Raw genomic sequence first — 18270 nt, 5'->3', positions numbered from 1 at the left:
TTCAACAATGTAAAAGAATATTTCAAAATTTTGTTGAAAAGTATAAATCTATTCTGGGTGTAGGAGAAACATGAGTTTATGCTTTGCTTCATTTTTCATTTACGTAAACAGGTTTTTTACTTTGTGATATACATTATACAAATACAAAACAGATAGGAATAGTTGTATTTTAACCTACAAATTGGATAAAAAAATGTTTTCTATGTTTACGACGAAACCACGGGCAGCCATAGTACATTTGAATTTCCAAGTCGGGTCAACCTTTCCGTCCCCAGTTTGTACTGTACTGAGCTCTATGAACAGGACTAGCCGGTGCAACAAGGTTGACGCAGTTCTGACTTTATGCTTCATATAGGGTGAATTTACTTTTATTTACTAAAGGGGCAGAGGTGCGTGAAATATATAGATATAAATGAAACATTTTTTTATACAAATATTCATCGTTGTTTTTTAGGGCTTTTTAAAATCATTTATTTTTTTACTTTTGTTATTTTCAGTTTGTCAGCATCTTTAATAAAAAAACAAAGAAATTGTTCCTCTGTGTAATATTGTTAATTTCCTGTACTCTTGCACTCCTATGTTTTCTGAATGATCTTGCATTAAAATCATGGAATCATAATTGGACTTTAGGAGAACATTTCCTTTCAATGGTAAAACAAGGAAGAGTTGGAGGATTTTTGAGTTTTTAAATTTTCACTGAGACTTTTTAAAATACAATGCAGAATTCACTTTTGTCCTGTCCTTTTGTTATTCAACAATCAAATCTTTTGTACAAAAGTTTTTTGAAGTTATTTTACTCAATAAAAGATTCACTGACGACATCAGCACGAAAAATTGGATTTCCGGCTTTTTAAAGAAAGTCTTTAATTCAGAAGTCTTTGTTTTTTTCCCATACGTCTTATTTTATTTAACTCGGTATTAATCTTTAAAGTTGAGGTTTTACTCAAACGAATTTAGTTAATTAACATCTCGAGTTCACTGGAAGTTTTTGGTAATCGTTTTTTATGATTTCTAGACGTTTAGGACAATCTACCTGATTTATTGTCGAAACACCTATATTTTTAACATATATGTTGATGTTGTATAATGGTTATAGTTGGTAATAAATCACTCAATGTTTGTGATTTACATACTAGTAATTGTAATTTAGCGTTTATCAATTGTGAATTGTGATAGATATACCACAATAATATAATAAATATATATTATATATATAGTTCTAGTTTTATGATAAAATATCATGAATTCCTGCGATAGTTTAGAGCAAGGTTTTTAATTTCAAAAAAAACATATTCTTGTTTTTTTGTCATTAAACTAACTTTAAATTAATTTTAAGAAACAATACGGAATTTATTATATTAACTTATCGTCATTTTCTAAGCTAATTATTTTTTTGAATTTTCGATATACACAATCAACCATATTTATAGCTTAAGATCAACCATACTCATGCACTCATGGTGTTCCTCGGCCCGAACTACTATCCTGAAAAGAAAAAAACAATTCGAATTATTCTTTCAAAGGATTAATCATCAAGACGATAAAAAGTTTTTTTTATCGATTATTTAGCAAATCATATAGTTATAAATTTAATTGAATTCTCAATTGTTTTGCAAATATTAAAAACAATAACGCGTTTTTAATTAATCTTTTATCTAATCACAAAATAATTTGGTAAGCATTCCCTTTTATAATTAATACCGCCAGCTCATTAACACACAGACGGTGGATACACATAATACATTCTTTTCCGGAGAATTAGTGTAATCTCTAGCATCATTCAAATATTACTGAGGGAGGGAGGGAAGAGAGTTGTGTGGGGGGGCGGGGTCCCCCTGAAAAAATTCAAAGATGTGCGACGCATCTTTTAGGAAGCATGAGGGTAAAACTAGCTCAATACGANTATATCTAAAATGAATCGAAAAAAACATTGTTTGAAACTGTAAACTTTGCTGCTGGGTTTGGACGATTTAAAGTTTGTGACAAAACTACTCGATAATTACATTGGATAGTGGATACCATTATACTTCCGTTTACTCTATTAGTTTGGTTTTAACTTTTGCCTAAAGAATGTTAGAGGCGCAAAGGATTTGAGTTTTAAAAGGAATTTAGTTTTTGTCAGAAACTCTTATTCTTATGTCTTTGCATTTCAATGTCGGATACCTTAGATATTTCAAACTATGAATCATTTTAGATCAAATAATGATAGTTTGAAAAATCAAAGGCTTACACAATCAGGTTGCAAAGATATAGCGATTGTAATATCAGAATTTGTGACAAAAACTCAGTTCCTCTTAAAATTCTTTTATCATTGATCAGATTATTTGATCCAAAAGAATTCAAAGTATGTAATAAGTAATATCTACGATTTTTTGTTGAAAAATATAGGGAGTAGAAAATCATAGTTCATGGAAAAGTTTCAATTCCTTTTTAATAGAATGTTGTTGCTCTGCAGGCTTAAATACATAATATCTTGTAAGTAAATTAACCAAGGATTTGGTTTGGTTAAGATGAGAGAAAGAGGAATAGCAGGGAAGAAAAGAAAAAGTAAGAGGTAAAGTTTTTAGGATAGATGGGGGGGGGGGGTTATTAGTTTTTTACTTTTAATGGAAGTTAAAGTCCTTGTTTTTGAAATTCATAGGTAAAGTTTATCTATATGAATAAAATAGTAATCTTTGAGTCTTTCTTATCTGTGTGAAAGTCCGGTTACAATTAAATAAGTAACTTATTTGCTTCGAATTTGATTATGAGACTCCCAGATTGGTTGGAACATATTAAGTTGCATGGAGAAGGCCGACCTTTGAAGGAAAAACTTATTTTCTAGGCAAGACTGCGTTTCCAAGCTCGGTAAACTTATAACTTATAAATGTTTATCCATAAAATGTTAAAATGATGTGAAACTTTGTGAAGCTTTAAACAAAGAAGGATAAATTATCTGGCCATCGTCCACACAATTCCGTTTATCCATCTAATTCAAAGGCCATTTGTTGGTCAAATAAATCTTGAGAAAACAAAATCAAATAAATTTTAAGCTTGTAATAGTTTTACAGTACAGTACAATGCTGTACAGTACAGTACAGTACAGTACAGTACAGTACAGTACAGTACAGTACAGTACAGTACAGTACAGTACAGTACAGTACAGTAATGTACAATACAATACAGTGCAGTACAGTACAGTACCGCACAGTAAATTACAGTACAGTATCTTGTAATTATTTTGTTTAATCGAAAAAATGCCGATGCGTACAACTTTTTAGGTGGAGGGTCGCCTCGAATTACATCAAGGGTCTCTATCAAATTTAATTGGATGAAAGGAAGGAGTAAAATTTGAATTTAAAGGAATTTTGGCTCAATACACTCTTTATCTTGTCTTTAGTGCCAAGATAAACCACAATTAAAGGGATTGTCGCAGTAGTTTCAAGTGACCCTCCGATTAACAACGGTACCACCATGATTTGACTTCAGGATAACGTAGTTCGCTTGAAAAGAGTTTTCTTTTGATAGTGCTAACCTTCTATATTTCAAAATTGAGGTTTTTTGATTTGACAGAAAACTTAGTTTAAAATTTGGGTTGCAAAGATATAGGGATTAGAAAACCAGAGTTTATGTGTCAGCTCTTTTAATTTTTTTTAACCTAAAATTTTCTTTTTAATAAAATCTTTCAAACAACTAGAATTATAAATTTATTGGTTTAAAGGTTTAATTTCCTGCATAAACTTACTTTATGTTTAATTGCTTAACAAAACATGAATAACTACCACTTAACTGAAATTCAGGACAAATTTTAGCTAAAAATCTAAACATTTTCATGTTTTGAAAATAGGTTTTAGTTTAGTTAAGGTTTAGTCTCATGTAACCCTTGTAAGCCATCAATAGTCGAAAAAAGTGTTTCTCAAATCCCATGTTTTTTTTTGCAGAGCAGATGGAAATAAAGTAGGTTAAATAAAACCTCATGAAAATCCTTTGGAAGTGATCTTTTCGATTGAAGAAAACCTCATGAAAACCCTAGTGATATCGCTATCTAATATAAGACGTGGATGAATAAAACCTCAGGAAGTGATCTATAGAGAGATGATCTACCTTGATTAAGCCCTATGGTGCAATCTTTAAACAAAGTAGAAATAACAAAACCTTAAAAAGCCTTATGGAGCGATCTATGGACAGTGCAGGTTTAACAAAAACTCATATGGCCAATCAGAAGACAGGATGTTTTGTGTTCAAACAAAGAGAGAACAAAGAATTTGTGGATATTTAAAACCAGATGATAAAGCAAATTCAGAGTGCACACTTTGGATATACAGATAAAGAGATCGGGAGCATGGGTATCAAACCTATCTCTGAAAATATTTTTTTCATGTCTTTTTTAACTTGTTTCTAGCATCCGTTTTGATAATTTATGTGAAAATAATATAAATTGTTTGAATCGCAAAAAATGCATAAATATGATATACAAAAGTACCTTGTAGTTTCGTTCAGATTGTCCTGGCTTGTCGATCTTGGGTGTCTGTTTGCAAATGCTGTACACCAATTCGGAAGAACCTGAACATCAGGATTAAATATTTGATCTGTTTGCAAATGCTGCATCCACACTCCACTGGGTTACCTACCGAGGATGAGACTTGTTTCCTTGTTCATTATTCGTGATTCCCTGATCCTATAAACTTCTTTTTTCTTTTTCAAATTATTAAACAAGACATTTATATACTGCTTTGAACTTTTGAAGGCAGAAGGCTTAATTTATTCTTGGGATGAAGGGTTTCAAGTTATCTTTTACAGTCTCATCCTTTGGAAACCCTGTACCAGTTTTTGGTCTAAAATATGGGTTCTACGGTATGATCATGTATTACTGCAATAAAGTATGACTTCAGAAATCCACTAAAAATGTATTTTAAAATCAGCAAATTCAGTTTTCTTCAATCCATTATCGTAGAACATTTTAATTTACATAAAAAAATCATTATTTCACAATGCCAACTCCATCCATCCATTATACAAGCACATCAGCAACGATTAGCTCATCAAGACGTTGCGTCATACCAGGAAGAGAGCTGAATTATGTGTCAATATTGATAGTACATAAAGTAAACATTTAGTGCTTTCTTGTAAATTTTCTATTGTATAATGAATAAAAAAAGTGCATTTAAAATTTTTTTTTATCCATCTCTGAAGTCAAACTTTTTTGCATTTATACTTGATCATACTGTAGTTGGACTAAAAAACCCGTTTTTATGCATCGTAAATTGTGATTTTTTGCGTTGATCCTTGTGTTTTTAATATTTTTGCATTTCTGATGATGTGTAAGCAAATTGGGTGGAATGTAAAAGAACCAATTTTCCACAAATGTTTATAAAAATTTGTTGGCAAAATTTTTGCGCAAAACTTTCTTTCACAAATTGTACGAAAAAATTTCGCAAATAGGCAAACAGACAGATAAAATGAAATTATTAAGTGATTAAATTTTAAAATTTTACACTTTGTTCAAGTACATTTCTCCTACATAGACCAAATATTTTATTTAGCAAGTCAGTATACAAATGTTTCATAGTGTAATAGAGCTCTATAGTATAGAAAATTACAATATAGAGCAAATTACCCTAAAGAGTAAATGTCGATCGAGTAAATGTCACTAGAGCAAATGTCAGTCGAGTAAATGTCAGTATAGAGTAAATGTCAGTAAAGTAAATGTCAGTATAGAGTAAATGTCAGTAAAGTAAATGCTATAGAGTAAATGTCAGTGGAGTAAATGCCAGTTGAGTAAATGTCAGCAGAGTAAATGTCAGTAGAGTACATAACATATCAGTAGAGTAAATGTCAGAAGAGTAAATATCAAAGTTAAGTCAAAGTTAATGCCAGAGGTTGTATTCTGCATTCAGTATTCAGTATTCAGTATTCAGTATTCAGTATTCAGTATTCAGTATTCAGTATTCAGTATTAAGTATTCAGTATTCAGTATTCAGTTTTATTTAGAATGATAAAAAGAAAACATGACACTGCGTAAAATGAATTATAGCAAGGTTTAAATAAATTGAAACGTATTTGTTTGTAGATATGTACACTGACATACGGAATGAGTTTATACATACATATTTATAATATCATAACTTCTTGAATTTTAATAAAATCAATGAATACACAATGCTATAGCGTTATGAGAATGCATAAAATGGCAGAAGGGTGTGCATTTGTTTAGGGATGGACACAGAGTATTTTTTTTAATCCCTCCGTAAATGGTTAATTAAATTCATGTTCATTCGATGTTTACTGATCAGTTCTAGGTACTTGCATGAAAAGACTCATAGATATGTGTCATAGTAGGTAGAGGGGGGGGGGGGGTTAAATCAAATTTAACTTTTATATCTTTAATGATCAGCAATCATTTAGTAAATAAGTTGCAAATTTTAAAATAAAATGGAACGTAAAACTACGCGTTTCTTTACTGGAATAATTTAGCAAATCTGAAAATCCTTCAAATGGATGGAAAGAGAGTTTAATGAGAAATTTAGATGATTTTCTTCCAAAAAAACTTAAAGTTTTGTTGAAAAAATGAAAAACTCAGACGTAATTTCCTAATAGAAAACAGTATAAATGCTCAAATTTACATTTGTCCACTGCCGGCAGTCATATCTCACCTCTTAACCATTTTAAGGTTTTCGAACAAAATTCCCCTGACTTAAAAAATTTCCCCTGAACTGGGCTCACCTTGATAAACTCCTTCCTGAGGTTAGTGTTCAACCAGCCGTACAGTACAGGATTACTCACAGTACAGCTCATAGCAGACAGATGACACATTCCCAGTACAAAGAAATAGACCTAGAGAGACAAACACATGTTACAATTACAATAACATTAAGTAATCTTACAAAATAATTAAGGATGGAGTCTTGAAGAAGATTTTCTTTGTTATTGAACAAAATCACAAAATCACTGGTATATATGTATACAGCAATGATATGATTTACCACAGATTTAAAGGGACTGTAAACGTAATTTCAAGTGGAATGTGAGATTTATAACGCTACTTCAACGTAAAGAAGCCTGACAATGTATCATTTACTCTCAGACAATTTAGAACCAATTGAAATATAATGCCCCGAGGGATTCAATGATAAACCCGAAACCACAGTCTAAAGATAATAAAAGAATCAAAATATCTTATTCATATTTGATTAAACAAAGATTTCAAGGGTACCATGTGAATCGGACATGTATTTATAATGTATGGCCACTTTTTACTCCAATCCGGTCATATGGTACAAGGTCAAAGGAAATGGGGTTTGCCACAAATACCATTTTCTAATCAGCTTTGCAACCCAATATCATAGAACTTTGATATTTCAAACTAGGAACTCAGTCTAAGTTTTAAATATCTAGTTGTCTTAAAAAAAGCTTGTTTGATCGCAAATAAGGATTTTAAATTTGATCTTTTAACAACTCTGAAAAGGAGGAGGGTAGGTATCTGACCAGATTAGAAACTGGATCGAGTGGAATATTCTCTAGTAAACGTTAATGTAAATAAATGTTTGCTAAACCACCTTTTAGAGAGATAAATAATCCCTCAAGAAAACTAAAATACGGAGCTTTGTGAATCAACAATTCTTGTGAAGAAGTAAGCTCATAGGGATCGTAAATACAGAGTGTTAATCTATCCAATAACTTTCCAGTGGTGTCATTTGAATTAGAGTTTTTGTGAAAATATCATCTTAAGACACTTTGATAAGACTTTCTTTAATTATAAAAATTCAAAGTCATCTGTCCTTCAAACTTTCAACTCAGGAATTTTCAATTCAGATAGAGTTGGATCATATTAATTTGCCAAGACAAAAAAAATTATTCTTTTCTGCATAGTTTTATTCGGACGCTTATGAGTCACGGAACTTCGTAGTAAGATTTTTACTCCACTGGAGACCATCGGAGGGAATTCATTTTCACTGGAGGGGTTTGAAAAAATGCGTTTTACAATTTCAAACTTTACGCAGGGTGATTTACATTCCACTGGAAAAAGAAAGGTTAGAGTATAGAATGCTGATAGACAGTTTGTACAGGGGGGTTTATAATTCCATTGGAGGGATTCAGATATCTTTCCAGGGGGTTTATAAATCCACTGGAGAGATTCAGATATCTTTCCTATGGGTTTATAATTTCACTGGAGGGAATCAAGTGTATATCATGGCGGTTTTTAATTCCACTGGAGGGATTCATATCTTTTCCAGGGGGTTTATAATTACACTGGAGGGATTCAGATATCCTTCCTAGGGGTTTATAATTCCGCTTGAGGGATTTAGATATCCTTCATAGGGGTTTATAATTCCACTGGAGGGATTTAGATATCCTTCCTAGTGGTTTATAATTCCACTGGAGGGATTCAGATATCCTTCCTAGGGGTTTATAATTCCACTTGAGGGATTCAGATATCCTTCCTAGGGGTTTATAATTCCACTTGAGGGATTCAGATATCCTTCCTAGTGGTTTATAATTCCACTGGAGGGATTCAGATATTCTTCCTAGGGGTTTATAATTCCACTGGAGGGATTCAGATATCCTTCCTAGGGGTTTATAATTCCACTGGAGGGATTTAAATATCCTTCCTAGGGGTTTATAATTCCACTGGAGGGATTCATATATCCTTCCTAGGGGTTTATAATTCCACTGGAGGGATTCATATATCCTTCCTAGGGGTTTATAATTCCACTGGAGGGGTTTAGATATCCGTCCTTGGGGTTTATAATTCCACTGGAGGTATTCGGATATCCTTCCTAGGGGTTCCACTGGAGGGGTTCAGATATCTTTCCTGTGGGTTTATAATTCCACTGGAGGGATTTAGATATCCGTCCTAAGGGTTTATAATTCCACTGGAGGGATTCAGATATCCTTCCTAGGGGTTTATAATTCCGCGATTCAGATATCCTTCCTATGGGTTTATAATTCCACTGGAGGGGTTCAGATATCTTTCCTGTGGGTTTATAATCCCACTGGAGGGATTTAGATATCCGTCCTAAGGGTTTATAATTCCACTGGAGGGATTCAGATATCCTTCCTAGGGGTTTATAATTCCACTGGAGGGATTTAGATATCCTTCCTATGGGTTTATAATTCCACTGGAGGGATTCAGATATCCTTCCTAGGGGTTTATAATTCCACTGGAGGGGTTCAGATATCTTTCCAGTGGGTTTATAATTCCACTGGAGGGATTCATATATCCTTCATAGGGTTTATAATTCCACTGGAGGGGTTCCCAGGAAGGATATCTGTATCCTTCCAATGAATTATAGATATCTGAATCCCTCCAGTGTATTGTAAATCACCATGCGTAAAGTTTCCTATTGAAAAAGTGATTTTTCAAACCCCTCCAGTGAAAATGAAATTCCTCCGGTGGTCTCTAGTAGAATCGAAATCTTATTATGAACTTCTTTGAGTTGACGCTTGTGCATCTCAGAATTTTTAAAACTTTAGGATTTAAACTTTCAAATCTTAGCAGCAGTATAAACATAAATATATTTTGGAGTTTGAGATTTTGAAAATTTTCTAAAATCATTCCTTACTTCATTCATTCTTCCATCCTTTCATCCGTATATTCATCCTACCTTCATAATTTATATGCAAGGTGTTTTTCAAATGAATGTTGTAAATTGTAACTCATAACTCCTTGATGTTGTAAAATTGAGGATTTCATACAGTTAAACCCTAAATAAGCCATACATCGAAAGAATTCATCAAATGTCGTATTCTTCACTTTCTGATAATAGAATGTTGCAGATACTTAGTTTTTTTTAATTAAATATTATATGGAGCTCTTTATTTATTTTCGCGAATACTGAGATTTGCTTAAAATTAAAATATTTTCAAGACGACATTTGATTAATTCTTTCGATGTATGGCTTATTTAGAGTTTAACTGTACCATTTAAATAATAACCAATGAAAATCTCAAAATTTTCAGATTTTTCTGCTAGCATTGAAAATTGTCTAAAATTATAGATATTTTGTTCAGTCATTTTAAGCGTCCATAAACCTTATCTGTGAGTTGCCACAAAAATGTGGGCCCAATCGGTTCAGCTGCTTAGACGAAGACAAACAAGCCAAATTTTTAAATCTTCCCTGAGCTCATGTGGGTTGCCACAAAAAACCTATATTGGAACCCTGGTTAAAGTAAAGTTAAAGGTAACCTGTGTATCTCCGATATGACCAAGTCCAAGGTCAAGAACTGTAAAGAACAGATGAAGTGGTAACCAAGATACCTACAAATAATGGTTATACAAAAAAAAATCAGAAAATAATTATAACTCTAATCATGAGCTGAATTCTGCTGTTGATGTTATAAACACCCCTCTACCCCCNAGTAATGTATTAGGGGTAGGGGGTGACAAAAACAAGTCCCCCACACCCCCTTATTTACCTCACTGTGCTCCCCCCTAACCCTGTACTCCTTTCTATGAAAAATTGTTCAACCTGGAAAGTAAAATAGCAAATCCCAAACAAAGGCCGGAACTGATTATTTGGCCCAAACTTTAATTGTCTAATCCCTATATCTGACTGAACCACCTACTTTTAAAGACTTTTCAAATTTTAAACTCTTAATACTATTAGATCAAACACTGAGCCCGAGATTTAAAAGCTTCGGCTCGAGTCTTAATTCCTTAAACGCAGCTTTAAGACCCAATCTTAGACCCAACTCTGATGACAGCTTGTGTCGCGTGATTGACAGCTGCGAGATCTTAGGCTCGACTTAAGGAAATAAGCCCAATGAAAATAAAACCGACCTTGGTTGGTTTTAGTGAGGAATAAGGCTCAATGTTTGGTCTTATTCTCATCAAAACCCGGAATGCGCCAATTCCAACTATGAAAATCCGCCATATACAACAATAGATGCAACTTAAATCCGAAAGCCCGAGCCGTATATAAGGCTCAACAACAGCTTAGACCCGAATCGTATTTTCTTGAACTTTTTAAATCGCTGGCTCAGGTTTGAATCACCATTAGTTTGCAGAGAAAGACTGATTAGAAAGTTAGAGCCCATGGACTGAGCGCCGAGCAAGTTCATATTGTGCATAAAGTAATTAGTAATAATAATAATCTAATAATAATTTTGATAGTTCAATACAAACGAATAATAATACTAAAAATAACAATAAAAATGAAGTATTAATAATAACAATGATATTTATAATAATAATAATATTATGTTAATGAATCTGACCGCAAAGGTGAGTGCTATACAAGAGAGCACGAAGGTCATCCTCTTGTTTCTCTTCCTCTCCCTCTCCTTCCTCCTCGCGTCCAGGGCCAGGCTAGAATTCTCTTCCAGGAACCTCAAGATCTAGATATATATATATATAGATAGAAGGATAGATAGATAGATAAATAGATAGATAGATAAATAGATAGATAGATAGATAGATAGATAGATAGATAGATAGATAGATAGATAGATAGATAAATAACCAAACTTCAACTGAAATAATCAATTTTTAGATGGAAAAACATTTTATACTTTATCATTTTTCCTCATTAAACCTATAAACGAAGATGTTCAAAATTGACACACGTAACCTTTTACTTAATTCAGGATAAATACAATTTACAATATACAATATACAATATACAATATACAATATACAATATACAATATACAATATACAATATACAATATACAATATACAATATACAATATACAATATACAATATACAATATACGATATGCAATATGCAATATACAATATGCAATATACAATATACAATATACAATATACAATATACAATATACAATATACAATATACAATATACAATATACAATATACAATATAAAATATACAATATACGATATACAATATACGATATGCAATATGCAATATACAATATGCAATATACAATATACAATATACGATATACGATATACAATATACGATATACGATAAATGATATACGATATACAATATACAATATACAATATACAACATACAACATACAACATGCAATATACAATATACAATATACAATATACAATATACAATATAAAATATACAATAAACAATATACAATATACAATATACAATATACAATATACAATATACAATATACGATATACGATATACAATATACAATATACAATATACAACATACAATATACAATATACAATATACAAAATATATACAGTATATATACTATATGCAATATATATACAATATGCTATACGTAAGTAGGAAACTGAAGAGAACCGTTAGAGAATCAAAACGCATATATATTTACTTGCTGCCTATTGACTATATATGATGTGTAGATCACAGCAAAGGAATCCCAGCAAAGCCGGGTATGGGACAAGTACAGAATATATCTATTGTTATCCTGCAGTATGAAGGATAGAAGCATATATGTATATACATAGTATTGTGCTATAAATGATGCATATGTTAGATATATTGGCAGGATTCACCAGGTCAGTACTTTTCATTCATCAAGAGGAACAGCAGGGAAAATAATAAATAATAATATTATGTAATATATTACTTTATAGGATTATTCTTGTTAAAATAAAACATTTTTGGACGGATTTAGTTTCTGAGTAAGTGTGGCTTCTTTTACACCTTGCTGTTGTTGTCAAATAAAATCAAATATAATATAATACAATAAATCTCTTCGCTCATATATGTCTATATATACATCTTTGCTCAAATATGTATAATAGCTCAATTGTCTATATAAATTTTAGAATGAATACAAAATCCCACAAATTTTGGAATTAATGATACAAATAAACCCCAAAAACATTCCCTGCACAAGTAATTTTTTTTAAATGATTAAATAAGTCATTAAAAGACTATATTAGAGGAAGAAGATTTTATTCAACCTTGGGAACTTTTTTGAGTTCATGTCGTTTTTGCAGTCTCATCCTTTGTGGTTAACCTTGTAGTTCTACTAAATCCTATTTTTGGATGCGTATTATTTGTATTTTGATATGGGTGAACATGTTTTAGAAAATAAAAAAAACAATCTCCNCCCCCCCCTGTCCACCCCCCTTGTACAATTAGTTTGTATTTACAAAGATTGATTTAGATCGATCTTTACCAGACAACTATACACTTTACATTCCATGAGACTATTAGCAGTACTGCAGACCTACAATCCATCCCTTTCCTTAATATACAAAGGGGATCCTTGGTAGGATTCATTTATATACTCTGGGGACCCTTGCTGGATTCCTTTGTATACAATCGGGATCCTTGGAGGATTCCTTTATAAACAGTATGGATCCTTGAAGGATTCCTTTATATACTGTAGGGATCCTTGGAGGATTCCTTTATATACAGTAGGAATCCTTGGAGGATTCCTTTATAAACAGTATGGATCCTTGGTACGATTCCTTTATATACAGTAGGGATCCTTAGAGGATTCCTTTATTTACATTAGGGATCCTTGGAGGATTCCTTTATAAACAGTAGGGATCCTTGAAGGATTCCTTTATATACTATAGGGATCCTTGGAGGATTCCTTTATATACAGTAGGAATCCTTGGAGGATTCCTTTATAAACAGTAGGGATCCTTGGTACGATTCATTTATATACAGTAGGGATCCTTGGTACGATTCCTTTATATACAGTAGGGATCCTTAGAGGATTCCTTTATTTACATTAGGGATCCTTGGAGGATTCCTTTATATACTGTAGGGATCCTGGTAGGATTCCTTTATATAAAGTAGGGACCCTTGGTGGATTCCTTTATATACTGTAGGGATCCTTGGAGGATTCCTTTATATACTGTAGGGATCCTTGGTAGGATTCCTTTATATACAGTAGGGACCCTTGGAGGATTCCTTTATATACAGCTTGGAGGATTCCTTTATATACAGAAGTGATCCTTGAAGGATTCCTTTATATACTGTAGGGATCCTTGGAGGATTCCTTTATAAACAGTAAGGATCCTTGGAGGATTCCTTTATATACAGAAGTGATCCTTGAAGGATTCCTTTATATACAGTAGGGATACTTGGAGGATTCCTTTATATACAGTAGGGATCCTTGGAGGATTCCTTTATATACTGTTGGGATCCTTGGTGAGATTCCTTTATATGCAGCAGGGATCCTTGGAGGATTCCTTTATATACTGTAGGGATCCTTGGTGGGATTCCTTTATATACTGTAGGGATCCTTGGAGGATTCCTTTATATACTGTGGGGATCCTTGGAGGATTCCTTTATATACAGTAGGGATCCTTGGAGGATTCCTTAATAAACAGTAAGGATCCTTGGAGGATTCCGTTATATACTGTAGGAATCCTTGATAGTATTCATTTATATACTCTGGGGATCCTTGGAGGATTCCTTTATATACAGTAAGGATCCTTGGAAGATTCCTTTATAAACAGTAGGGATCCCTGGAGAATTCCTTTATATACTGTAGGATCCTTGGAGGATTCCTGTATATACAGTAGGGATCCTTGGAGGATTCCTTTATAAACAGTAGGGATCCCTTGAGGATTCCTTTATATACTGTAGGATCCTTGGAGGATTCCTGTATATACAGTAGGGATCCTTGAAGGATTCCTTTATAAACAGTAGGGATCCATGGAGGATTCCTTTATACACAGTCGGGATCCTTGGAGGATTCCTTTATTTACAGTAGGGATTCTTGGAGGATTCCTTTATAAACAGTAGGGATCCTTGGAGGATTCCTTTATATACAGTAGGGATCCTTGGAAGATTCCTTTATATACTGTAGGGATCCTTGGAGGATTCCTGTATATACAGTAGGGATCCTTGAAGGGTTCCTTTATAAACAGTAGGGATTCATGGAGGGTTTCTTTTTACACAGTCGGGATCCTTGGAGGATTCCTTTATTTACAGTAGGGATACTTGGAGGATTCCTTTATAAACAGTAGGGATCCTTGGAGGATTCCTTTATATACTGTTGGGATCCTTGGTGAGATTCCTTTATATACTGTAGGGATCCTTGGTGGGATTCCTTTATATACTGTGGGGATCCTTGGAGGATTCCTTTATATACAGTAGGGATCCTTGAAGGATTCCTTTATATACTGTAGGGATCCTTGGAGGATTCCTTTATATACAGTAGAGATCCTTGGAGGATTCCTTTATAAACAGTAGGGATCCCTGGAGAATTCCTTTATATACTGTAGGGATCCTTGGAGGATTCCTGCATATACAGTAGGGATCCTTGAAGGATTTCTTTATAAACAGTAGGGATCTATGGAGGATTTCTTTATACACAGTCGGGATCCTTGGTGGGATTCCTTTATATACAGTAGGGATCCATGGAGGATTGCTTTATTTACAGTAGCGATACTTGGAGGATTCCTTCATATACAGGGATTCTTGGTGAGATTCCTTTATATACAGTAGGGATCCTTGGAGGGATTCCTTTACATACAGTGGGGATCCATGGAGGATTCCTTTATATACATATATTACGTACATATATTGTAAGTGTAGAGTCCAGCTAAATAGGCTGGCAGATAGACCACCACTGCTCCCCCGGCCTTTATATCCTGGTGTAAATTGGTTGTTTGTTAGTGTTTTACCCAATCAAGACTGTTAAAGAAGACGACCTAATATTTAACGTGCAACGTCAGGGAATTTATTACCCAATATAGAGTGAGCTTGTTAATCTGCTGTGTCAGGATTAAATAAAGCAAAAGAAAAGAAAAGAAAACAATGTCCGTATTGAGAATAGAAGAACATTTTTGTCGAATTAATTCCCCATTTAAAAAGAATGCCCGCAAATCTGCAATTTTGAAGAAAATATCGTCTTTTTCAATCTTCAGAGGAAATTTATCAAGGTATTTGAATGAAAAACTATAAGCCGACAGTCCTTTTAAAGCTAACAAACCTCATTTATGATTTAGAACAAGCTAAGCTTAATTGACGATAAAACTACTATGCATGTTTGTTCCTCTTGCAATGCCATATTTGGTTTTTATTGTAAACTATAAAGTATGTGCTGTACCAGTCCATGTACAACAGGTAGAACCAGCATTGGGAATATGTACTGTATGAAGAGGATTGCTACGGTAACAGCAGGTTTCATCAGTGTGTGGGGCCAATCCTCTACACACAGGTAGTAGCCAGCCCAGTCAATATGCCGCAGCTCCTAGATATAAAGAGATATAGTAGCCAGCCCAGTTAATATGCTGCAACTACTACATATACAGAGATATAGTAGCCAGTCCAGGCAATATGCTGCAGCTCCTAGATAATCAGAGATAAATTAGCAAGCCTATTCAATATGCTGCATCTCCTAGATAAACAGAGGAATAGTAGCTGCAGTCCAGTCAATATGCTGCAGCTCCTAGATAAACAGAGATATAGTAGCCAGCTCAGTCATTATGCTGCAGCTTCTAGATATACAAAGATATAGTAGATGCAGTCCAGTCAATATACTGCAACTACTAGATATACTGAGATATAGTAGCCAGCTCAGCCAATATGCTGCAGCTCCTAGATATACAGAGATAAAGTAGCTCCAGTCCATTCGTTGTACTGCAGCTTCTAGAAATACAGAGATAATAGCTCCAGTCCAGTCAATGTGCTGCAGCTCCTAGATATACAGAAATATATTAGCTGCAGTCTAGTTTGTACACTGCAGCTCCTAGATATAAAGGGATATATTAGCTGCAGTCCAGTTTATACACTGCAGCTTCTACATATAAAGTGATATTTTAGCTGCACTCCAGTTTATATACTGCAGCTCCAAGATATAGGGATATTTCAGCTGCAGTCAGTTTATATACTGCAACTCCTAGATGTACAGGGATATATTAGCTGCAGTCCAGTTTATACCCTGTAGCTCCTACATATAAAGGGATATTTTAGCTGCAGTCCAGTTTATACACTACAGCTCCTAGATATACAAGGATATATTAGCTGCAGTCTAGTTTATACACTGCAGCTCCTAAATATACAGGGGTATATTAGCTGCAGTCCAGTTTATATATTGCAGCTCCTAGATATACAAGGATATATTAGCTGCAGTCCAGTTTATGTACTGCAGCTCCTAGATATACAAAGGTACTATAGGCAGCTCAGTCTATATTCTTAGAGAACTTAGATATTTCAAACTATAAATATAAAATAAATATACAGTCATAATCAGAAAGACCCGGATTTAATTTACAGTTAATCAGTTTACATATATATCTCTGCCAATTTCAAATGCTCAAAAAAGGCAGACCAAAGGAATTGAGTCTTTGTCACAAACTCAAATTTTCTAATTCCTATATCTAAGCAACTTGATGGTGCAAACCTTTTACATTTCAAACTTAGATTCTTTGATCTACCAGAATTCATAGTTTGAAATATCTAAGGTCTACGGCATTGGGTTGCAAAGATATAGGGATTTGAAAATCTGAGTTTGTGGCAAAGACTCAAATCCTTTAGGAAAGGATTGAACTAGGGCTATTTCGTGATAATTGTTTCATCAATCATATTTGAACAAATTTGAGTTATGGCAAAAACTTTGTAATATTTACTACAAAGATGTAATATAAATAATGTAAATTTTGTAATAGTTTATTTAACCTGATATATGAGAATTGGAAGGGTGAGACCGAAGGAGATTACCCAAATACTGCAGTTGATAAGTATCACTGTGCAATGTGTAACCTTAAATTAAAAGTTAGTTAAAAAATAGGATTGAAAAGTATCAGTTTATAGTTTAGGAGAATATTAGGAGTTAGTGAAAATCCTTGATTTAAGAGAATGCAAGAAGTTTAAAAAATCTTAGATTTAGGAGAATACAGGAGTTTAAAGAATACTTTTGGTTTAGAAAAATATCAGGAGTTTAGAGAGTATCTTCGGTTTAGGAGAATATCAGGAGTTTAAAGAGAATCTTAGGTTTAGGAGAATATCAGTAGTGTAAAGAAAATCTTAGGTTTAGGAGAATATCAGGTTTAAAGAGTATCTTCGGTTTAGGAGAATATCAGGAGTTTAAAGAGAATCTTAGGTTTAGGAGAATATCAGGTGTTTAAAGATAATCTTAGGTTTAGGAGAATATCAGGAGTTTAAAGAGAATCTTAGGTTTAGGAGAATATCAGGTGTTTAAAGATAATCTTAGGTTATTTTGAAAAATATCAGGAATTTAGAGAAAATCTTTGGTTTAGGAAAATACCAGGAGTTTAAAGAGAAACTTAGGTTTAGGAGAATATCAGGAGTGTAAAGAGAATCTTAGATTTAGGAGAATATCAGGTGTATAAAGAGAATCTTAGGTTTAGGAGAATATTAGGTGTTTAAAGATAATCTTAGGTTTAGGAGAATATCAGG

General features: G+C 33.3%; 1 protein-coding gene across 1 annotated transcript in view; it reads right to left on the bottom strand.

Moving 5' to 3' along the window:
- Nucleotides 1–462: 462 nt before the first annotated feature.
- LOC111714238 (neuropeptide F receptor) overlaps nt 463–18270 on the bottom strand; it is a gene marked incomplete in the record, with an annotated part of 30257 nt that continues 12449 nt past the window's right edge. Inside the window, 7 exon segments of the mRNA XM_023489300.1 lie at nt 463–1485; nt 4463–4542; nt 6703–6813; nt 10166–10237; nt 11197–11316; nt 15959–16102; nt 17530–17613. Coding sequence (XP_023345068.1) covers nt 1425–1485; nt 4463–4542; nt 6703–6813; nt 10166–10237; nt 11197–11316; nt 15959–16102; nt 17530–17613 — 672 coding nt within the window.

The sequence above is a fragment of the Eurytemora carolleeae genome, unplaced genomic scaffold (assembly GCF_000591075.1).
Source record: "Eurytemora carolleeae unplaced genomic scaffold, Eaff_2.0 scaffold1526, whole genome shotgun sequence".
In the NCBI taxonomy this organism is placed as follows: Eukaryota; Metazoa; Arthropoda; class Copepoda; order Calanoida; family Temoridae; genus Eurytemora; species Eurytemora carolleeae.
The sequence above is the reverse complement of the archived record's forward strand: the minus strand, read 5'-3'. Positions and strand labels throughout refer to the sequence as shown.